Source organism: Mustelus asterias, chromosome 24 (genome assembly GCF_964213995.1).
Source record: "Mustelus asterias chromosome 24, sMusAst1.hap1.1, whole genome shotgun sequence".
In the NCBI taxonomy this organism is placed as follows: Eukaryota; Metazoa; Chordata; class Chondrichthyes; order Carcharhiniformes; family Triakidae; genus Mustelus; species Mustelus asterias.
The window spans coordinates 17615068-17639460 of NC_135824.1; the positions used below are offsets into that span (position 1 = coordinate 17615068).

The 24393-nt window shown below is 44.2% G+C and overlaps 1 protein-coding gene across 4 annotated transcripts in view; it reads left to right on the forward strand.

The window, feature by feature from the left end:
- The first annotated feature begins 17704 nt into the window (after positions 1–17704).
- Positions 17705–24393, forward strand: part of dmxl2 (Dmx-like 2) — a 143694-nt gene continuing 137005 nt past the window's right edge. For all 4 annotated transcript variants that reach the window (XM_078241347.1, XM_078241348.1, XM_078241350.1 and 1 more), the window contains exon 1: positions 17705–18082. In XM_078241347.1, the coding sequence (XP_078097473.1) occupies positions 17996–18082 (87 nt within the window). In that variant the 5' untranslated portion in view covers positions 17705–17995. The remainder of the gene's footprint in view (positions 18083–24393) is intronic.

Below are 24393 nucleotides of genomic sequence, written 5' to 3' on the forward strand. Positions count from 1 at the left end.
GAAACCGGAGCACCTGGAGAAAACCCACGCAAACACAGGGAAAATATGCAAACTCCACACCGACAGTGACCCAAGGCCGGGATTGAACCGGCATCGCTGGCGCTGTGAGGTAGCAGTGCTAACCACTGTGCCACCATGCCACCCGCCTTACAAGAGAAGTTAAAGACTGTGTTAGATCAAAGGAAGAGGCTTATGAACTTGCCAAAAAAAAGTAAGCTTGGGGATTGAAATGTTTTTAGAATTCAACAAGGACCCAAGAAACTGCTCAAGAAAGGGAAAGTTGAATGTGTGTGTAAAATAGCAAGAATCATGAAAATTGATAGTAAAAACTTCAATAGATATGTAGAAAGGAATTTATAATGGGGAATAAGGAAATGGCAGAAAAATTAAACAAATTCTTTGGCTGGAATTCTCCGGCCATTCATGCCAGTGGGATTCTCCAGTCCTGCCAGCAGCGCACCCCCGCCCGCGGGTTTTGGGGCAGTCTGAGGTGACATCAATGGGATGTCCTATTGACAGGGGCGGGGCCAGAGAATCCCACCACCAGTGAACAGTATGCCACTTTCCATCACCTGGAAACACACAGCTGGGAGGCCGAAGAATCTCGCCCATTATGTCTGTTTTAATGGAGGAAGGTATAAAAAACCTCCCAGAGAAATGGACTCCTTCACATTTTCCCACATTACACTCCATTTGCCAGATCTTTGCCCACTAACCTATCTATTTCCTTTTGTAATTTCCTTAGGTCTTCTTCACAATCTACTTGCCTACCTATCTGTGTCATCGGCAAATTTATCAACCATACCATTAGTCCCTTCATTCAAATCATTTATATAAATTATATCGTGTTGAGGCCCCAGCACTGATCTCTGTAGCTACTCATCACATCTTGCCAACCAGAAAAAGAACATTTATGGCCACGTTCTGTTTCCTGCTAGCTAGCCAATCTTCTACCCATTCCAATATGTTATCTCCTACATCATGAGCTGTTAGCTGCTGTAATAAATGTTGATGAGGCACCTTCTGGAAACTCAGGTACTATAATATCCACCGGATCTTTTTCCACAGCACATGTTACTTCTTCAAAGAATTCCAATAAATTGGTTAAATATGATTTCCCTTTCACAAAACCATGTTGACCCTGCCTAATGACCTTGAATTGATCTAACTGCTCTGTTGTAACATCTTTAATAATAGCTTTTAATATTTTTGGTATGGCAGATGTTAGGCCAACTGGCCGACCTGTCTCCCTCTTTCTTTTCAATCTAGTGAACTTTGGAAAATTAAAATCAATGCATTAACTATCTCACCAGCCACTTCTTTTAAGATTTTTGAATGAAATCCATCAGGACCTGGGGACTTGTCAACCCGCATTTCCAACAATTTGCTCAATACCACTTCCTCGGTAATTGTAATATTCTCGGCCTTCCTCCCTTCCAAGTCCTGACTTACAACCATTACTGGGATGTTACTTGTATCCACTATAGTAAAGACCAATGCAAAATACCTGCTTAAATCATCCGCCAGCAACTTATTTTCTATCATTAGTGCCACAGACTCACTGGGTGGGATTTCCCGGCCGCACTCGCCCCAAGGTCAGAAAATCCCACCAGAGGTCAACAGGCCTTTGCATGATTCATATCCCACCCGCTACGATTCCTGTGGCGGGCGGGATGGGAAAATTCCGCCCGCTGTCTATAGGGCAAATGCTAATTTTGTTACCTCTTCCCTTTTAACATTATCTATAGAATGTCTTACATGTTTCTAGCTAACTTTCTCTCATACACCATTTTTATAAATAAGCTAAGTATCAGGTACTTAGCTTATACTTTATCGACCTAATAAAAGTCTACAAGATTATGAGGGGCATGGACAGAGTGGATAGTCAGAAGCTTTTTCCCAGGGTGGAAGAGTCAATTACTAGGGGGCATAGGTTTAAGGTGTGAGGGGCAAGGTTTAAAGGAGATGCACGAGGCAAGTTTTTTACACAGAGGGTGGTGGGTGCCTGGAACTCGCTGCCGGGGGAGGTAGTGGAAGCAGATACGATAGTGACTTTTAAGGGGCATCTGGACAAATACATGAATAGGATGGGAATGGAGGGATATGGTCCCCGAAAGGGTAGGGGGTTTCAGTTCAGTCGGGCAGCATGGTCGGTGCAGGCTTGGAGGGTCGAAGGGCCTGTTCCTGTGCTGTAATTTCTTTGTTCTTTGTTCTAAGTAGTGAGCAAGAACATAGAAAATGAAATACAGTATAATGCGGAAAAAATGTTAAGTTATCCACTTTAGTTAAATAAACAGTAATGCAGAGAATTTATGAAATGGTGAGAGGTTGGAAAGAGCTGATGTCCAAAGGGACCTGGGTGTCCTTGTTCATGAGTCACTGAAAGATAACATCCAGTTGCAGCAAGCAATTAGGAAGGCAAATTATACATTGGCCTTTGTTCCAAGAGGATTTGACTACAGGAGTAAAAATGTATTGCTGCAATTGCTTTGGTGAGATTGCACCTGGAGTACTGCATACAATTTTAGTCTCCCTATCTAAGGAAAGATATGGTTGCCATATAGAGAGTGCAACAAAGTTCACCAGACTGATTCCTGGATAGCTGGATTGTCCTGTGAGGAAAGAGTAAGGAGACTGGGCCTGTATTCGCTCGAATTTAGAAGAATGAGAGGAAATCTTATTTAAACATACAAGAATCTTACAGGGCTCGACTGGGTAGATACAGGAAGGATGTTTCCCCTGACTGGTTTGGGGGGTGGGGGGGTGGGGGGGCGGTGGGGGGGTGACCTCGAACCAAGAACCAAGGACACAGGGCAGAATTTTCCCATCCCGCATGTCATGGGAATCGCAGCGAGTGGGACACGGACAATGCAAAGATCCGTTGACTTTGGGTGGGATTTTCCAGTTTTGGGGAGAGCGCAACCATAAATTTCTGCCCCCAGTCTCAGAATAAGGGGCAAGCCATTTAGCTCTGAGATGAAGAAGAGTTTCTTCACTCAGAGGGTGGTGATTCTTTGGAATTCTCTACCTCAGACGGCTGTGGATTGAGTCACTGAAAACGTTCAAGACAGAGATTGATAGGTGTCTAGATCATAAAGACATCAAGGGATATGGGGATAGTGCAGGAAAATTGTGTTGAAGTAGAAGATCAGCCATGATCTAATAGAATAGCAGAGCAGGCTTGATGGGCCGAATGGCCTCATCCTGCTCCTCTTTCTTATGTCCTATGTTCCTAGTTGTGAAATGTTGTTGTGATGAGGTCTCATAATATTTGTGTTGCATATCAGAATTATAAAGAAAAGCTCTCACCCATAATGTCGACTGATATTTCTTTCACTGAGAAGTGTGGTATAAAATAGCATGGTGGTGGATATTTCCCTAATAAAGGATCCTGATGAAAATCCAAACAGGGACAGTAGAAGGCACACCTATTGGGGAGCTGAGAATTAAGAGATATTTAGTAGCTAGCGCATTCCAAGTTCATACCAGCTTCTGATTTGTACAGCAGCGAGCATGAGTGTTGTCACCCGGATAATGAGTTTTCCACATCATTGCTTTCAATGACAATTTTAAAGATGAATTGGCGAAGTGTACTAACCCTCTCACAAAAGTAGCTTCGTCTCCTCGCACAGATAATGGAAAAATGAGACATTGTCATTTGTGTAAGCACCAAGTATCAGCCCACATTTTCCCGAGGCTTATGTTGTACCGCATATTGAAAAGCCCAGTAATGAGGAAGGGGAGGATGGTGAATAAGGGATATTGGTGATAGGGTAATTGGCCAAGGGTCGCAAGGTCAGACTTGATGTAATGACTGCTTCTTCTTTACTTCTTCAGCTGGAGCACATTTCCTCCTACATTCCTTAAGAGCTTGGTTGAAGTCTCTTGGCCCTGATCTGTGAGGCAACAGAAGGAAGAAAGCTCGCATTACACCTTCAGAATGTCTTAAAACATTTCACGGGCAATGCATGAATTACTTACTGAAACACAAACACTTTTGTTGATTAACACATAGCAATCAAGTTCTTTTTATTCTTTTATGGGGATGTGAGTGTTGCTGACAAGGTTAGCCGTTATTTCCCATCTGTATAGTCACTTTTGAGAAGGTGATAGTGAGCCATCTCCTTGAATAAACCTCTTCTGGTGTAGATACATCCACATGGCTGTTTGGAAGAGAGATCTAAGTTTTTTTGACTCAGTTGTTACACAGCAAAGTTCCACAAAAACACTAAGATCAAAGGTGCCGCAGCCATTGTCCCTTAGGTGAATTCCTAGTGGGGTGTTGCATTGGAAAATGTTATAGGGTTGGAGGGGGTTAGTGGGATTGACCACCAGGGGTTTGGGGTGAACACTTCAGGATCTGCTAAATGCTCAATCTAACCTATCATTTGTTAGCAGCTGTGGGGGGATAATTGAAGAATCTGCGGCCAGCAGATTGGAATATTTTCTTAATGTTGAAAGACTAGTAGGAGAAGAATAAAGAGATTTTATTACCCATGTACATGCTTCAGTTGCAGTACTCTGGAGTATTGCATTTAGTCAGGATAAATATATTAGCCTTGAAAGAGTACGAAATAGATGCACCATAATTAAACCAGAGCTTTCTGCATATGTTTTCTTTAATGGGATACTGGTACCATGAGCATTACTTGCCCATCCCCATTTCAGAGGGTTATTAAGAATGAACAACATTTCTGTGGATCTGAAGTCACATGGGACAGACTGGGTGTGGATGGCAGATTTCCTTCCCTAAAGAGCATTAGTGAACCAGATGGGTTTTTACAAAAACTGATGATGGTTGTCAAGGTCAACATTACTGAGACTAGTGTCATATTCCAGATTTATGAATTGTATTTAAATTCTACCAGTTGCTGTGATGGGATTGGATTTGAACCAATGTCCATAGAGCTCCACTCTTCTGAATTATTTTACTGGATGTACTGATTTTCAGAAGGCATTTGGTATGACAATAACCTCGTCAAAGGTTATTGTGGAAAATGAATGTTCATGGGGTAGGGAGTAACATATTGGCATGGATGAAAGATTAGCTGGCCAACAGGAAACAGTGAGTAAGTATAAATGGATCATTTTTTGGTTGGCACGATGTGATGGGTGGTGTGCCACAGGGATCAGTGCTGAGGCCTCATCTTTTTACAATTTATATCAATGACTTGGATGAAGGGACTGATGGTATGGTTGCTAATTTTGCTAATGACATAGAGATAGGGAGGAAAGTAGTTGCAAAGAGGACAGATGGAGGCTACAAATGGATAGTCCGGTTAGGTGAGGAGGCAAATATCTGGCAAATGGAGTATAATTTGGGAAAATATAAGATTGTTAATGTTGTCATGACAAATAATAAAGAAGCATGTTATCTAAATGGTGAGAGTACTGAGATGCAGAGGGATCTGGGTGTCCTAGTGCATGAATTGCAAAAGCTTAGTAGCAAAGCTAATCGACTGTTATAATTTATTGCAAAGGCGATTGCATACAAGAGTAGGGAGATTATACTTCAGTTATACACAGCATTGGTGAGACCACAGGTGGGATTTTCCAGCCGTGCTCACCCCAAAATCAGAAAATCCCGCCCAAGGTCAATGGACCTTTGCATTGTCTGCTCCCCTGTGGCAGACAGGTGGGACAGTAAAATTCTGGTACACATCTGGAGTACTGCATACAGTATTGGTCTCTTCAGTTAATGAAAGATGTAAATGCATTGGAAGCAATTCAGTGAATGTTTATTAGATTAATAACTGGAATGGGTGGGTTTTCTTATGAAGAAATGCTGGGCAAGCGAGGCTTATATCCATTGGAGTTTGGAAGAGTAAGAGGCACCTTGATTGAAACATGAAGCATCCAAAGGGGTCTTGACAGGGTGGATGTGGAACAGCTGTTTCCTCTTGTGGGAGAATCCAGAACCAGGGGTCGCCCATACAGGACAGATTTGAGGAGAACATTTTTCTCTCAGAGGGTTTTGAGACTTTAGAATTCTCTTCCTAAAAAGGTGTCGAGGCAGAATCTTTGAATATTTCTAAGGCAGAAGTAGACAGATTCTTAATCAGCAAAGGATTGAAAGGTTATTGGAAGTAAGCAGGAATGTGAAACTGAGGTTTAAAATTAGGTCAGGCATGAGTTTATTAAGTAGCAGAGCAAGATCGAAGGGCCTACTCCTGCTCCTAATTCGTATGTTCGGATATAATTGCCACCACCCAATTCCAAGACCAGGGTGCAGAAACCTAATTTCCATCAAGTGGATTTAAATGAACCATTTAAAATGATTTGGAGATTCAATGATGTAGATACAGAGAAACCATTTCCTCCAGTGAGATATCCTAAACAAAAGGTTGCAATCTTAAAATTAGATTGTTTAAGAGTGAAATCAAGAAGGGTTTTTTATCTACAGGAAGGGTAGTGGAAAGCTGGAACTCCATCCCAAACCTCTGGATTATAGATGCATTAACATTTTCAGGAGTAATTTGATAGATTGTTTTTGGTAAAGCAAAATACTGCAGATGCTGGAATCTGAAACAAAAACAGAAAAGGATGGAGAAACTCAGCATGTCTGATAGCATCTGTGGAGAGAGAATAGAGCCAACGTTTCAAGTCAGGGTGACACACCGTCAGAGCTGTAGGCAAAGAAAATCAGATAAGATTTATACTATGTGGGTGGGTGGGGGGTGGGGGGTGGGTGGGGGGGTGGGGGGAGGAGGGGTTGCTATAATTGGATGGAGGAAATTTAAATGGTGATGATAAAGGCTAAGAAAGGTGCTAAAAGCATCCATTAAGTGATTGGAATGTGTGAATGGCAGAACAAAGGTATAGTGTTAGGGGACTACAGTCCCCCACCTTTATAGTTATAAATCTTGTCTGATTTTCTTTGCCTTTATCTCTGATGAAGCTTGTTTTTGGTGACAGCATCAAGGTTTAAAAAGCAAAGGCTTGTCAGTGAAGAAAAGGTGCAGATTAACCATTATCCAAATTCTAATTTTACAATGGGTAGCAGGAAAATTGTTACTAACACATTATGCTGTTGCTAAATACATTATGTGGAGATGCCGGCATTGGACTGGGGTAAACACAGTCAGAAGTTTAACAACACCAGGTTAAAGTCCAACAGGTTTATTTGGTAGCAAAAGCCACACAAGCTTTTGGAGCTCTAAGCCCCTTCTTCAGGTGAGTGGGAATTCTGTTCACAAACAGAGCTTATAAAGACACAGACTCAATTTACATGAATAATGGTTGGAATGCGAATACTTACAACTAATCAAGTCTTTAAGAAACAAAACAATGTGAGTGGAGAGAGCATCAAGACAGGCTAAAAAGATGTGTATTGTCTCCAGACAAGACAGCCAGTTAAGTTAAGTTATTTTGTGTCTCTGTGCCTTGTTTGAGAGCAGATTTCCACTCCATCTGACGAAGGAGCAGCGCTCCGAAAGCTAATGGCATTTGCTACCAAATAAACCTGTTGGACTTTAACCTGGTGTTGTTAAAACTCTTACTGTGTTTACCCCAGTCCAATGCCGGCATCTCCACATCAGAGAGAATAGGTACAGACTCGACGGGCTGAAGAGCCTCCTTCTGCATTGTGTGGATTCTATGAGGCTAATAGAGCCCTTATTGTGTGTGTCAACTGCTGGGATGTGTCACGTGCCACCATATGATTCTTTTCTTTGAAAGGCAAACTGAATATACATCCAATCCAACTGGGAATTAAGTGTCTGGAAAGGTTTTATTTAAATAACACAGGTAAATCCACAGTATACCATGTAAATAATAAATCATGCATTTCTTTATTCCCCCGTGATATACAAAATAACAGATATAACTCTCTTCCTAAGTGTGGACTAATACTATCTGCCCTTACTCTCTAGATATATAGGTGGCACAGTGGTTAGCACTGCTGCCTCAAAGTGCCATGGGACCCGAGTTCAATTCCCGGCTTGGGTCATTGTCTGTGCAGGGTCTGCACATTCTCCCCGTGTCTGCATGGGTTTCTTCCGAGGTGCTCCGGTTTCCTCCCACAGTTCAAAAGATGTGCTGGTTAGGGTGCATTGGCCATGCTAAATTCTCCCTCAGGTGTACCCGAACAGACGCCAGAATGTGACGACTCGGGGATTTTCACAGTAACTTCATTGCAATGTTAATGTAAGCCTACTTGTGACTAATGAATAAATAATTATATATATGGCACAAACGTAAGGAGGGAATCTTGTTACCTGTTGGCTGAATAGCTATGATGTGGAGATGCCGGCGTTGGACTGGGGTAAGCCCAGTAAGAAGTCTCACAACACCAGGTTAAAGTCCAACAGGTTTATTTGGTAGCAAATACCATAAGCTTTCGGAGCACAGCTCCTTCGTCAGATGGAGTGGATATCTGTTCTCAAACAGGGCACAGACACAGAAATCAAATTACAGAATACTGATTAGAATTCAAATCTCTACAGCCAGCCAGGTCTTAAATGTACGGACAATGTGGGTGGAGGGAGCATTCAACACGGGTTAAAGAGATGTGTATTGTCTGGAGACAATAACCTGTGTTGAATGCTCCCTCCACCCACATTGTCTGTACATTTAAGACCTGGCTGGCTGTAGAGATTTGAATTCTAATCAGTATTCTGTAACTTGATTTCTGTGTCTGTGCCCTGTTTGAGAACAGATATCCACTCCATCTGACGAAGGAGCTGTGCTCCGAAAGCTTATGGTATTTGCTACCAAATAAACCTGTTGGACTTTAACCTGGTGTTGTGAGACTTCTTACTGGGCTGAATAGCTGACACTGACTGCTTTCTCAGGCAGAATCAGTCACAGAAGTTGATGTCAATTTATTTGAAGCTGTGCTGAAACAATGGGTGGCTCCAACTCTTATAACAACATTAAATCAACAGTCATCCACAGAGATCTACCTCACAAACACTGAAAGGATTGCCAAACTCATGACTGAATAAACGGTTCTGGCCATTTAGGAAATACACACCAATTTGGCAACATACATCAATTTCGTAACACACACCAACTTAGTAACATACACCAAATTTAGTAACATACACCACTGCAATGAACCTGACTGTCTTTTTTAGAGAATTACCCTTGGTGATCTTGACTTTTACTCCTTAGTTGCTGTTTCTGGCAATACAAAACATAAGATGAGAAAATAGGCAAATAAAAATCAATTTTTAAAAATTATTTTAAAGGTTATGGGTGTCGCTGATATTTATTGCCAATCCCTAACTGTCCTCCAATTCAGAGGGCATTTGAGAGTCAACCACAGTGTTGTGGATCTGGAGTCACATGTAGGCCAGACCAGGTAAGGACAGCAGATTTCCTTCCCTAAAGGACACCAGTGAACCAGATGGGTTTTTATGACAATCGACAATTATTTCATGGTCATCATTAGACTTTTAATTCCAAATTTTTAATGAATTCAAATATCGCCACCTGCCATGATGGGATCTGAACCCTGGGTCCCCAGATCTTATCCGGGCTCTCTGCATTATTAATCTTCAATACCACTGTGCCACCGCCGCCTCCCCTTTCTGTCCCTATCAATCTTTTTCACAAATGAATGGTAGTATTCTTTTAATAGATTACAATCTATTTCATGAATTTCTGAGAAAATAAAGAATCTAATGGACCTCTAAGGCACAGAGAGCTGAGAGGGGCAAACTGAGATCATGGATTTTTATCCTTTTATGTTGTTTTCATATTTCTGGGTCTTCTGGTGAAGTGTGGGGTGTCGGAGGAGAGGGATGGTTTTGTGGTGAGTCGATAGGAACAATGTGCATACAGTTTGTGATGGCAGTAACAATGAGGGGAGAGGCATAACTGCACTTAATTTTCCTTCCTGTATGCTGGTTGGGTGCCCATTAAGAGCATTTATTGAAAAAGTTGTTGATAATCCTTGCACTGAAGTCCAAGTCACTTTGGGAAGTCTCAGAAGGGCACCGTAGCCTTTTTTGTCATGAGGATCTTTAGTATATAAGCCTTCTGGCTGTTGTTTATGGTCAGTGCAATTAGACCTCAGATCTGTTGCTGCTGCTCAGGTCTGAGTGTGGATCCTGTTAAGGATCAGGTTAAGCTAATGATTGGAACCTGTTGTTTCATGTTTAAAGACAGTGTTGCTTCATCAGTGTATTGTCTGTGAGAAGTCTTTATTGAACTCATTCTAAGATGGCAGCTAACAGAGGTTGTTCCATTTCAGAGCTCACTCAACTATGGAAAGCCAGATGGAACACATAAAACTGACAGCCTTTTAAATCCAAACCCCATTTCACACCGAGAAAAGATACATACATCCCTCTTTTCCCAGTGAACAAAAGCAAATTTATATGCACGATCATGTGCAACTGTGAGTTACCTAAGTTACTTACTATACACCCATTGTTCTCCTGCATTAACAACTGTTTGTTCTACTAGTCAGCCTCTGTGCATGCATTGCGCACATATACCTTGAACTATGAATATCTCTTAATGGAATGAGTATGCATCGATATTGGCTGTTCATCTGGGTGATGTTCCTTGTCTGGAGAATGTCATTCCCATGGCATTTGTTGCCATGGTAACTGTTATTCCATTGCGGTTGTTGGGGACACATGGACCTCTGGGATTGATGTACTCAGTTCAGTCCTCAGTGCAGCTGATGAGATCCCTTCTTCTTGACCAACCGCTTGCTGTGAAAGAACAGTTGTGCTGAGAAGGTGCAGCTTTGCTAGTTGCGTGTATGTGCCTGCAATTGCACTGGTATATTTGATCATTCACTTCCATACGATCAAGGTGACTACATGTCCCAAGTTTCCACATGGAATGACTCTTCTGGAGTGTGTTGAAGATTTGTACCCTGTCTGGCTCCTCAATGTTCTGCTCTGATAATAATAGTCTGGCAGTCTTGTCAAACTGAAATTTGGTTTTCTGCCCTTTCACCTTACTATTTTCATGCACTTCCGTTACTACTTCTAGTTTAAATAGCCTTTTTGCTATTGGAAGAATAGTTTACATGTGGCGAGACAGTAGCCTTTGTACTGGACTACTTTCTCTGCCTTCAGTTGGTGTGTTTCTCCACTCCACGATTGTCTTATATACATCTGTGCTAGATTTGCTTGATTCCTTTGGCGAATTTCACTGCTGCCTCAACTTTTTCATTTGACTGGGATAGTGCGGAGATGACATACAGTATTGAATTTCACAATCCTTTGTGAAATGGCGGAATTCTTCACTCGTGACCCGCAGGTCATTGTCACCCATCACAAGGTCTGGAATGCCATAATGGCTGAAGCGTGCTTTCGCGTATTCTACTATTTCTCCTGCCGTCATTCAAATCAGCTGGTCTAACTCCCAGTAGTCAGAATAGTAGTCCACAGTGACAAGGTAATCAGTTCCTGTTATAGTCAAGAGATCTACTCCCAGCTTCATCCATGATCTGTCTGGGATTTCATGCATCATCAATGCCTCTCTAGTTAGTTTAGCTTGGTACTCATCACATGCATTGCATTGGCCTATGTGATCTTTAATTTCAATGCTCATGTCCGACCAGTAGAGTACCTTTCTTGCCTTTCCTAGGTTGATTCAATTCCTTGATGACTTGCATGGATGCGCTTATCTCTTCTCTCATCTCCTTAGAGATGATAACTCTATTTCCTTTCTACAAGATGCCATCTTGGGCTGTCACTTCACCTTGGTATGTCCAACATGGTCTTCTGACCACAGGTATGTATTGGATGCTCTCAGGCCATCCTTCCATTTCTAACTTCTTGCATCATGTTGTGTAGTTCAGCTTGATTTGAGCAAGGCACTTGTCTGTCAGGTTCACTGTCGCTGCTGGGTTGATGACTTCCAGATTATGTCGATTAGCTGCTTCACGTTGAATCTGGAAAATTTCACATTCTGTTGCAGCCTCCTCAACTTTCTTCATAGGAAGCGCTGCTCCCGACAGCATGTCAGCGATGGACATCTGTTTCCCTTCCTTGTCAAGTCCAGATGTTATCTCTGTAAACGAAATGACATTTTTTGCAGATGCCTTGAGAAGATAATAGCGGTTTGAGAAAAATGCTTTGAAGTGGTTTGTGGTCAGACTCCACTATCACTGTCTCGCCTGAGCAGGTATTGACGAAACTGTTCGCAAGCAAAAACAATAGCCAGGCACTCTTGATCTGAGCATAGCATTGTTCCATGTGTATTAGTGCCCTGGATGGATGCTAGCTGGCTTTGCTGGATTATTGTCGTTCTCAGACCCGTCTCACTGGCAATCATGCAGCAAGGTGACTTCATCATTGACACAATTATACTTCAGCACTGGCGATGTCATCCCTAGTCGTTTCACTTTAGTGAACACCGTGTTCTGTTCTCCAATACCACTTGCACTTCCTTGGCAGTGAGTTTGCATAACGTTTCACGCTCTGATGATAGACATTTTGCTATATATTTCATAAATCCAACAAATTGTTCCATTGCTTTCACATCTGTTTGTTGCGGTTTCGCTGCTTCAGCTTTCCCTATATCAGGATTCAAGGGAAGACCTTTTTGCCTTCAGGACATGACCTATGTACTTGACGTCAGGCACCTACAGTCGCAATATTCTCTTGTTCAACTTCAAGTTCATCTGGTAAGCTCTCTCCAGCAGTCATATTAAATTGTTCCGCTATGGCTTCTTCCTTTATATCTCCACGTAAGTTTAAGTTTATTTATTAGAAGTTGGCTTACATTAACACTGCAATGAAGTTACTGTCTGTGAAAATCCCCTAGACTAGTAGATCATCCACTTTGGGTTCCAATCTGGGAAGATCACTGACATGCTGTCAACGTTGATACCCTCTGCAGCTGTGGCACTGCCAAACAGCATGCACAACCATCTGAACCTCTCAAATGGTATCCAGAATGTGGTTAGAAAGCTGCTGATTTCATCAACCTTCACGTGCCAGTAACCATTCTTTGCATCTAGGGTACACTCGGGTACTTGTCTTGGCAAGTTGTGGCAAAATTCCTTTGATGGTTGGCATGTGGTAGTGAGGTCCTTTTAGCGTTTTAAGTCCTTTGGATCTAAGATTGTTTCACTGCAACCACGCTGCTAATCATTGATTACTCCCGTCTTTTCCAGCTTTTCTATCTTGTTGTTTAAGCTTGATCTGAGGGCAGCTGGAACTCTTCTCGGCAGATGCTGAATTGGTCTTACACTCATTTATTTCTAGATGACATTCTCCCGCTAGACATCCTTACCCTGTAAACACATCTTTGAACTCCTCTAGGATCTGAACAGTAATCAATGGATTTGTGTGCTGCCACATGTTGTAAACTTCTGTTGGCACATTCAGGGCTACCAGTCCAAGCTTGAGACTTACTCTAGGTGAGATATGTAGCCGTTGCATTCCATCTATGATCTGGAACTCCAGATCTTTTTTCTTGCTATTTCATAGAGTTCTCATACTAAATGATGTCCTTTCAGTATGTGTATCGTGCCTTCCTTTAGACTCAATCTTACTTTTGAGTGCTGTTTTGGATTGTCCTGTTGAGCTACTTTGCACAGGTCTGTGAAGGTCATGATGTTGCATGAAGCACCAGTGTCTATTTGCCTGATACTCTCCTGCTGTGGTCATCTATCTAACAGACACAAACCATTTATCACTATAGACTTGATGGAATCAATCAGTTGTTTTGTGTATAGTGCATTATCAGACTCTTCTGCTGATGTCTCTCCAATGGCCATCTACATAGGCTTGTTTTGCTTCTTTCTGGTCAAAACACTAATGTGCAAAATGACTCTGTATGTTGCACTTAAAACACTGTTTTCCTTCTCTTCCTTTGAATGATGTCCTCCATAGTATTCACATCTCGCCCTTTGTCTGCGATTGCTCTGCTCTTTCAGCCTCAAATGTCCCTGAGCATAATGTTTCTCCTGGTCTACTCTGCCATGCATATGCTCCAGCTGACGTTTTACAACTTCCGCATTTTTACACACGTCAATTGCTTCCTTGAGTTTAAGTTTCTCCTCTTTCAATTGGCTTGTTCTCACGGAGGGGTCCATTAGATCATAGATACCCTACAGTGCAAAAAGAGGCCATTTGGCCCATCGAGTCTGCACCGACCACAATCCCACCCAGGCCCTACCCCTATATCCCTACATATTTACCCACTAATCCCTCTAACCTACACATCTCAGAACACTAACGGGCAATTTTAGCATGGCCAATCAACCTAACCCGCGCATCTTTGGACTGTGGGAGGAAACCGGAGCACCCGGAGGAAACCCACGCAGACACAAGGAGAATGTGCAAACTCCACACAGACAGTGACCTGAGCCGGGAATCGAACCCAGGACCCTGGAGCTGTGAGGCAGCAGTGCTAACCACTGTGCTTCCGTGCCGCCCATTACACATGAAGAGGCAGGGAATAGAGGGATGCAGACCGTAGAGGCAAAAGGTCTTTAGTTTAGAAAGGCATCATGTGTTGGCGAAATCTTGACAGGCCGAAGGGCCTTGTCCTGTGCTGTACTGTTCTTTATTGTTCGTTCTATGACTAATCTACTTTTAATCAGATGACCTTTTAGTTGTCCAAAGTCACATGATTCTGCAAGCTGTGTCACAGCAATCATATACTAATTTATGGTTTCCTTTTCACCTTGAGCTCTAGTGTTGAATACATAGCATTCATAAATAACATTCACTCAGAGTGCAAAGCATTTGTTTTCTCCGTTCATTCGTTACATTTAAGTTATACACTTTGTAGTAGTTCCTTCCCCACAGAGTTTGTAGTATGGCTACTCTTATCGGTTCTGGCTTGTTAATTAATTTTGTTGCTAGCTGTGTAGTTTTTGCCATTGCAAGAGAAAAAACTGCAAATTCGGTCCCATATCACCTTTCATTTTAACAGGCGTTGAGATGGTAACGTTTTCAACAGCCACTTTACTCACTCAGAATTTTACTTATAGTCTTCAGTTTGTGTTCGGTTTTCCTTGCCTTTTTTTTGGCAGTTTTTAGCAGATTTTAGCTGCAGTATTTTCAGGATTCTAAAACTTGGTTTTATCCTCATTTCCTGATATCATGTTTAAAGACAGCAATGATCTATCAGTGTCTTCTCAGTGAGAGGTCTTTATTGAACTAATTCTACAATGATTTCCCTATGGCAAAGGCCACCTGATTACAGAAAGCCAGATAGAACAGGTAAAACTGATTGCATTTCAAACTCAAACACCCTGTACACCTGGTCAGGCTCAGGGGCGACAGTGTGCATTTCTCTAGTAGGGAGGAAAGGGATATATGGGACAGACACGACCTTAGCAAGACAAAAATAGACACTTGTAGAATGGGTCAATGAATGAGAGTTGAAAGGAGATATTCTATTGGAAGGGCAAGGAAATCCTACTTCTTCCAACGTAATTAAAGCAAAATACAGAGGATGCTGAAATCTAAAATAAAAACAAATAATTCTGAAGAAGAGTGTACAGTCTAGAAACGTTAACTCTGCCCAGAATTCTCCGACCTCATCCATGGCTAGGATTCTCCGACCTTGCCCTCGGATAGTTTCTCCAGTCCCGCGTCATGAGTGGAGATTCAGCTGAGTGCAAAATTCTCTGTTCTCGCTGGCAGCGGTGGCAGGGCATACGAGACCAAGGAATTCCGGCCTCTGTTTCTCTCTCCACAAACACTGCCAGAACCTGCTGAGTTTTTTACCCCCAGCATCTACTTTCTCAGGAGGCGAAGGAAATTCGGCATGTACGCTACGACTCTCACCAATTTTTACAGATGCACCATACAAAGCATAATTTCTGGATGCATCATAGCTTGGTTTGGCTCCTGCTCTGAACAAGACTGCAAGAAACTACAAAGGACTGTGTATGTAGCCCAATTCATCAGGTAAACCAACCTCCCATCCATTGACTCCATCTACCCTTCCTGCTGCCCTGGAAAAACAGCCAGCATAATCAAGGACACCATGCACCCCCGACATACTCTTTTCCATCTTCTTCTATCGGGAAAAAGACACAAAAGTCTGAGATCATGTAACAACCGACTCAAGAACAGCTTCTTCCCTGCTGCCATCAGACTTTTGAATGGACCTACCATGTATTAAGCTGATCTTACTCTACACCCTAGCTATGGCTGTACCACTATATTCTGCACCCTCTCCTTGCTTCTCCCCTACATACTCTATGAACGGTATGCTTTGTCTGATAGCATGCAAGAAATAATATTTTTCACTGTATCCCAATACATGTGACACTGGTGAATCAAATCAAATCAAATTTTCTTCCAAGTGGCAGCAAAAGACATTTCACCCAGAGGAAAGAATTGGTGCCTGTGAAAGGGATCTGGGTTCGATTCCCAGCTTGGATCACTGCCTGTTCAGAGTCCGCACCTTCTCCCCGTGACTGCACGGGTTTCCTCCGGGTTCTCCAGTTTCCTCCCACAGTCCAAAAGACTTGCTGGTTAGGTGAAACAAAAAAAGAAAACGCTGGAAAATTTCAGCATGTCTGACAGCATCTGTAGAGAATAGGTTTTGAGTCTTGAAGTGTTGGCTTTATTCCACAGATGCTGTCAGACCTGCTGAGATTTTCCAGCATTTTCTGTTTTTGTTTCAGATTCCAGCATCCGTAGTATTTTGCTTTTATGCTGGTTGGCTGCATCGACTATGCTAAAATCCTCCCTCAGTGTAACCAAACAAATGCCAGAGTGTAGCGACCGGGAATGTTTCACAGTAACTTCATTGGCATTGTAAGAATTCTCACAACACCAGGTTAAAGTCCAACAGTTTGGATTTGGAATGACGAGCTTTCGGAGCACCGCTCCTTCATCAGGTGAGTATTCATGTGAGTGAACACTGACCTGATGAAGGAGCAGCCACTCTGAAAGTTCATGATTCCAATTAACCCTGTTGGACTTTAACCTGGTGTTGTGAGAATTCTTACCGTGCCCGCCCCAGTCCAACGCCGGCATCTCCACATCAGCGGCAGTGTTAATGTAAGCCTACTTATGAGACTAATAAATAAACTTTTAAAACTCCAGTGGTTTCCCTCCATGAGTTGGACTGCCCAAGTGTGGGAACTGAATGTTGCAAAGCAGGGAATGATGCAGCACGTGGAGGGAGGTGGGGCTACGTCAGCCAGCCTGCCGCCTGGGAGTGATGTCACGGCCTCCTCGCTCACCAGTCCGGCGGGGGGGGGGGGGGCGTGGTGACGTCATCCGCTGCCTTCCCAAGGGGCGACGGAGGTGAGTGAGGCAGGTGGGACAGGCGCGCGTGCGCGGGAGGGGAGCTGAGGAGGAGAGGGAGGGGCTCGGAGCGGGAGGAGGAGGGACACGCATTGGTTGGAGGGGGGGAGGGGCGTGCGCGGGTGGGGGAGGGGCGTGCGCGGGTGGGGGAGGGCGTGCGCGGGTGGGGGAGGGCGTGCGCGAGTGGGGGAGGGGCGTGCGCGGGTGGGGGAGGGGCGTGCGCGGGTGGGGGAGGGGCGTGCGCGGGTGGGGGAGGGGCGTGCGCGGGTGGGGGAGGGGCGTGCGCAGGCGTGCGCGGGAGGAGGAGGAGGGGGCAGGCGTGCGCGGGAGGGGGCAGGCGTGCGCGGGAGGGGGCAGGCGTGCGCGGGAGGGGGCAGGCGTGCGCGGGAGGGGGGGCAGGCGGAGGGACACCCGTGCGCGGGAGGGGGCGCGGGCACGCGCGGCTTGAGGGAGGGAGGCGTGGCGCGCGCTGGCGAGGAGAGGAGGAGAGGGGGAGAACGCGCCTGCGCGACGCCGCCGACTGATCCGGGCATTTTTAAAGTCAACCGAAGCGGGCGTCCGAGCGCCGGAGCCGGTTTTCCACCGGGGAGAGCGGGAGCCGGGGAGGGGAAGCGAAGCGGCGGTGCCGCTGCCAACCCGCCTCATTCCAATAGAAATAATAATAATTTAAACCAAACAAAACACCCCTCCCTCCCTTTTCAAATTCAGGTGTGTGAGAGCGAGAGGGCGAGTCCAGGGATGTGTGGGAGCCGCGGCCGGAGCTGACCGGACCGGACCCTGTGTGTGTGAGAGAGAGAGGGAGGATGCATCTCCATCAGGTGCTGACCGGAGCTGTCAACCTCGGGGACAACTGCTACTCGGTCGGGGGCGTCGCTGACATCCCGTTCACGGTGAGTGTGTGGAGATGATGGAGGGGGGGATGGGGGGGACACCTTTGCTTCAGATGCATTGCGGCTCCAGGCCTAATGACCCCCTTTTTGCTTTACGGTGATGCGAGCAGCAATGCAAAATGTGCGGGATTCCCCGTCAACGCATTAATATAAATATATATAATTAACCTCCCCTCCTCCTCCTCCCTCCCCTCATTGTGCAGCCAGGTTGCCTGATCAGATGGGGATAGGGAAGGGGGGGGGGGGATATTGGAGCTTGAATTAACTTGTATTGACAGTGTGGGTTGCTGCATGCCTGGCTGCTGCTGGCATTAATTCTTCCCCAGGCTCCTTTAACCGTCAGCGATCGAATGGATGGGAGTGAACTTGCTTAGCTGTCTCATTCCCACCCCCCACCCCCCTTCACCCCTCGTCCTGCATGATTCTGGTACCAAACGGTGAGCATCAGCACAAAAATATATTTATCACGGAATAGAAGAAATCATAGTAAACCGTAGTTGTTTATTTGCACATCGCATTTGGATTTCAGTTTGGTGGGAAAGGTGCTGTCATGAAATTCTTTGCTGTGGCTTGAGGGGGGAGGTTGGTTGCACTGGCTTTTTTTTTGGTTGATTGCTGGGCTCCATGGCATTAATAAATCATGGTGCTGAAACTGACAGACGGTGTCGTCCTTGAGAATTTCCAACAGGTAGTTTGCTGTGGCATTGCTATCTCCCCCCCCCCCCCCCTTCCTTCCTTGCCAGGGCCTGTCAACTCAAACGGGAGCTGATATTTCGGAAGCTGCACGATGATTGTGTTTACTAACAATTGGAGGGGAACACAGGAGGAATCTCAGCCACACGGGTTGCAAGCGAACCCATTGGAAATCGAGCTCCCTTGCACTGTTGCAATTGAGAAGCGAGCCTTCGACACAGACGCAATAAAAAGATCTGTTCATCATTTCGGTGCGTTCTGTTGATTTTTCCGGGGAGTGAATTCCTACACGACTCCCTGCTTATTTTAAACGCAAAAGGACCTTCTTCCCAAGTCAATGCTGTTTAAATTACTGCATCATTCCTTGCAGGAGTTGCAGTCGGCGTTGTATATTATGGACCAAATCTCCCGGTCTCCAGACTGTCCGAGACCGCGGCCGGAATTTCCCATCCCCTGTGTGTGACTGAAATGTGCTTCGGGACCTTGGGGAAGTCCTGATGTGCGGAATTGCCCGGCTTTCAACTTCCGATGGGTAATTCCCCTGCACCTTGGGACTCGCCGCAGGCTTGGGAGAGATCCGCTGAATTGGTCACCCAGGAAATATTAAGACTAAATATTAGATTAAAATCTAATCTAGCGTCTATCTGTTTAACTACAAAGCCGACCCCCAAACATCCGAACCAATTTAGTCCCCCCACCCCCGTCGCCATGACCTGCCCCTCACCCTCATTCATTCACTAACATTAAAACTGACCCTTTGAACTTGCCTCATGACAGCTTTTGCAGATTAATAAGGCGGGGGGTGGGGAGAACGGCTGTTATGCGCTGATCCTCTTAGCATGACTGAATGGATTCCTGCAATGAGGGAGTTATTCTGTATGCTGCGTCGGAAGTGGGACCCTTTTGAACGTAACCAGGTAAGTGCGCAGTTTTCTGACAGACCTCTGTTGGGGATCCAACGGTTCTGACACTGATCGGTAGATTTGGGCCAACGGATGCCAGGGTGTTGCGTTATATATTTTTTGGAAGCAACTGCCACTTTTTACTTTGTAGCACTTTGATTACTAAATTTTCTTGTGTTTTTTTTCTGATATAAGATACAAAGTATGAAATATAAGTGCCAGCTCAATAAGAGTTGGCAGCATTCTTGCCTTGAATTCAAGGTTCAGACTTAAGTGCATATTCCAGGCCAATATTTCTGTACAGTGCTGAGTGAATGCCACAGACGCCTTTTTCTAACAATTGATTCCCACCCTTGTTAACTTTCTGAGGTTGCAGCATACAGATTGCAACCTTGGTATCATAATTGATCGCAAGATGAACTTCTGATCACATAACTGCACCATTGCTACCACAGCCTGTTTCCACCTCTGTAACATTGCCTGACTGCCGACTGCAGCTTATCTGCTGCTGAAACCCCCTGACTTGATTATTCCAGTGTAATGTTGGCCGGCCTCCCACTTTTTTATTGTCCGTAAACTTGAAGTAATTGCTGCTGTGTCCTAACTTGCACCAAATTGCTCAGCACCTCTGTGCTTGCTGACTTGCACTGACACCCAGTTAAACAACATCTCAGTCTTAAAATTCACATCTTTGTTTTCATATCCCTCCCATGACCTCACCGTCCCTATGTGGAATTCCCCTTTCTGACTTTCTGTCTCCCTTTTAGGGTGTTTATTTAAACCTGCCTCTTTGATCAAGCTTTTGGTCATCCATCCGAACACCTCCTTAGGTAGTTTAGCGACAGATTCATTTTTGATTGTGCTCCTTTTAAGGGCCTTGAGGTTTTTTTGCCATTATTAAAGGTACTTAACAAATACAGGTTGTTGTTGATGGAGGTGATATCTTTTGGGAGATCCATTAAACCAAAGCTTTGTCTGCCAGTTCAGGTGAAGTATTTGAAGAAGAATACAGGGTTTCCCATCTTTTTTGTTCTTTTACAGCCACAACAATGGCATCAATGTCCCAACCAACCTTTCTGAATATCACTCATTAAGGTTACTCTCAATCATCAGCGAAATGGAAGGAGTCATCAACAATGCTATCAAGTGGCGCTTGCTTACCAATAAACAACTCATCAATGCTAAGTTTATCAGCTTGAATTCTGCCAGGATTGCTTGGCTCCAGACCTCGTTAAAGCCTGGCTCCAGACCTCGTTAAAGCCTTGCTCCAGTTGTGGGAATGAGCTGAATTCCAGAAGTGAGAGCCATTTCCTTTGGGATCAAGATAGCTCGACCTAGTGTGCCACAAAGGAGCCCGAATAAAAGTGAAGTCAGGTAGAAAACTCTCCAGTGGCCAGAGTCCTATTTAGCACAAAAGAAGATTGTTGTGGTTGGTGGAGGGCCATCATCCCAGCCCAAGACATTTCTGTAAGAGTTCTTCATGGCAACATCCTAGGTCTAAGTATCATCAACTATTTCATCAATGACTTTCCCTCTGTCATGAGTCAGAAGTGGGGCTGTTTGCACATTGTTTATCCTATTTTGTATTCATTCGTGGGACATGGGTGTTGCTTGTTGGCCAGCATTTGTTTCCCATCCCTAGTTGCCCTTGAGAAGGTGGTGAGCTGCCTTTTTGAAACACTGCAGTCTATATGCTGTGGGTGATCCACAATGCTGTTTGGGAGAAATTCCAAGATTTTGACCCAGCGACTGCGAAGGAACAGTAAGATATTTCCATGTCAGGATGGTGAGTGGCTTGGAGGGGAACCTGCAGGTGGTGTTCCCATGTATCTGTTGCCCTTGTCCTTCAAATGGAAGTGATCATGGGTTTGGAAAGTGCTGTCTAAGGACCTTTGGTGAATTTCTGCAGTGCATCTTGTAGAGAGTACACACTGCTGCTTCTGACTGTCGGTGGTGGAAGGAGTGGATGTTTGTGGATGTGCCAATCAAGCAGGCTGCTTTGTCCTGGGTGGTGTCAAGCTTCTTGAGTGTTGATGGAACTGCACCCATCCAGGCAAGTGGGGAGTATTCCGTCACGCTCCTGACTTGTGCCTTGTAGATGGTGGATAGGCTTTGGGGAGTCAGGAGGTGAACTACTCGCCACAGTATTCCTAGCCTCTGATCTGCTCTTGTAGCCACTGTGTTTATGTGGCAAGTCCAGTTGAGTTTAACCGCAAGGATGTTGACAGGATTCAATGATGGTAACACCATTGAATGTCAAGGGGCGGTGGTTAGATTGTCCCTTATTGCTACTCTCTGTTTTCTATGCCCCAGCTAGTTTTGTATTCATCTTACCAGCTCAATTCGGATCCCATATGACTTCACCTTCTGTAACAACCTGCCATGAGAAACCTTATCGAAGGTTTTACTAAAGTCCATGTATAGAACATCCACTGCCCTGCCATGGTCAATTTTTCTTGTCACTTCCTTCGATAACTCAATCAAGTTTGTGAGACACAACCTCCCCTTCACAAAACCATGCTGCCTGAGCCTATTCTCTTCCAGATATGAAAACATCCTGTCCCTAAGAATCTTCTCCAATAATTTCCCCACCACTGATGTAAAGCCTACAGGCCTGTAGTTTCCTGGATTGTCTATTCTCCCCTTCTTAAACAGAGGAATAATGTTAGCTACTCTCCAATCCTCTAGTACCTCACCTGTGGCTAAAGAGAATGCGAAGATTTTGGCCAAGGCCTCAGTAATTTCTTCCCTCGCCTCTCTCAGTATTTTGGGATATCTGATCCTGGGGATTTGTCCACCTTTTTAATGTTTTCAAAACCTGCAATACCCCCTCCCTTTTTATCTCAGCATGTCCTAGAATGTCAACGTCCTCCTTTCGACACTCACTCTCCACCACATCCGTCTCCTTTATGAATACTAATGCAAAGTAGTCATTAAGGACCTCATCTGACTCTACACACAAATTCCCTCCACTGCCCTTGAGTGGATCTACCCTTTCCTCGGCTACCCTTTTCCTCCTTGTATACACATAAAAAGCCTTGGGATTCTCCTTAATCCTGCCTGCCAAGGACATTTCATGGCCCCTTTTTGCCCTCCTAAGTCCCTGTTTAAGCTCTTTCCTGCTATCTTTGTATTCCTCAAGAGCCTTATCCGTTCTCAATCTACTGAAATTTATATATGCCTCCTTCATCTGTTTCACTAACCTCACAATTTCTCTTATCATCCAGGGTTCCCGAATCTTGCCATCTTTATCCTTCATTTTTACAGGGACATACTTATCCTGAATTGTTAACAACTGAATTTTAAAAGACTCCCATATCGGATGTGGATTTACCCTCAAACAGCCGCCCCCCCAGTCTACATTCCCTAGCTCCTGCCTAATACTGTTCTCCATCACCAAGGCACGACCAACAACTTCTAATTATATATCATCTTCAAGATAATAAAATATTCCAAGGCACTTTATATATTGAAAAATAGGAATGATAATTCTTTGGCTAAGTAGGTAAGAATGGAACCAGACGAGTGCAATCCCATCTAACTGGGTGACAGTGGAGAGGCGTTGGAGGAGGATGGTGTGCTCAACATTGCTGAGGCTGCAGACAGGTTGAGAAGAATGAGAAGGGCTAGTTTGCCTTTGGCACAGTTATGTAGGACGTTCTTAGTAATTTTTATAAAAGCATAAGAGTTGTTTTAATTCTGTGGTGGGGCAGAAAACTGACTAGAGGGATTCGAATGCGAAATTCCTGGAATGATGGGCATTTGGAGAGGAAGGGAAAGTTGGAGATTGTCCTTGTAAACTGTGGAGTAAAGAGAGGGGTGATGACAGCAGACCTAAAGGGGAAAGGAATGAATGTGAGACTGCAAACTTCCACCTTTGTATCATTGCCTGTCTCTGCCCCTGTTTCAACACATCTGCTGCTGAAACCACCGTTTACACTGTGAAGGTCATGGGCCATTTTTCTACGTTGAAGGTGCCACATAAATGCTTGTTGTTATTATTGAGGAACACAAAACTGGAAGCCCGTAAAATTGATCCTGGATTGTATGGAGGGAGCTGATTTGCGTCAATGCACAGGCATGCAACAATTGGCTTCCATGACCTTCAGCAAAGGATGAGAAAATTTGCAGTTGAAAAGTGCATGTGGGCATTTGGAAAGGACAAGGTCGCACTTCCATATGGTCAAATAGCCAGCCTGCCAATAGTCATTTTATTGGCTCCCGTGAACCATTTGGGTGACAGCTAGTCTGGAACTATACCCTCGTGGGGAAGAGAGAAAGAAGGAAATGTTTTGATTTAAATGAGTCAGGATTCATCTTTTGTAACTTTCAGAAGGCTTTCACTATGACGAGGGTACTAACTCGGGGCTTAATTTAAAAATGTATATTTATGTTAAATAATTAACTTCTTTGGTTAATAAATCATGCTGTCTATTTTGGAAATAATTCTAGGCTGTCGGTTTTCTGCCATACAGCCCTGAATTCTCCCTTTTGCAACTTTTGGTTCCTTCTTTTCTGCACCAGTTATTATTATGAAGAATCCATAATTGTAACAAATGAGGTTCTTCTGGTTTTTTTGTGACTTAAACTCATTGATATTCTGGTAGTGAAGTTTACATTTTACTTGGCACAAAAGTTTGTAAGTTGCTCAACATAGTTCATTGCTTAAAATGGAGCATAGGTTTGGTTTGGTACATGAGAAGCTTCAAGACTGGA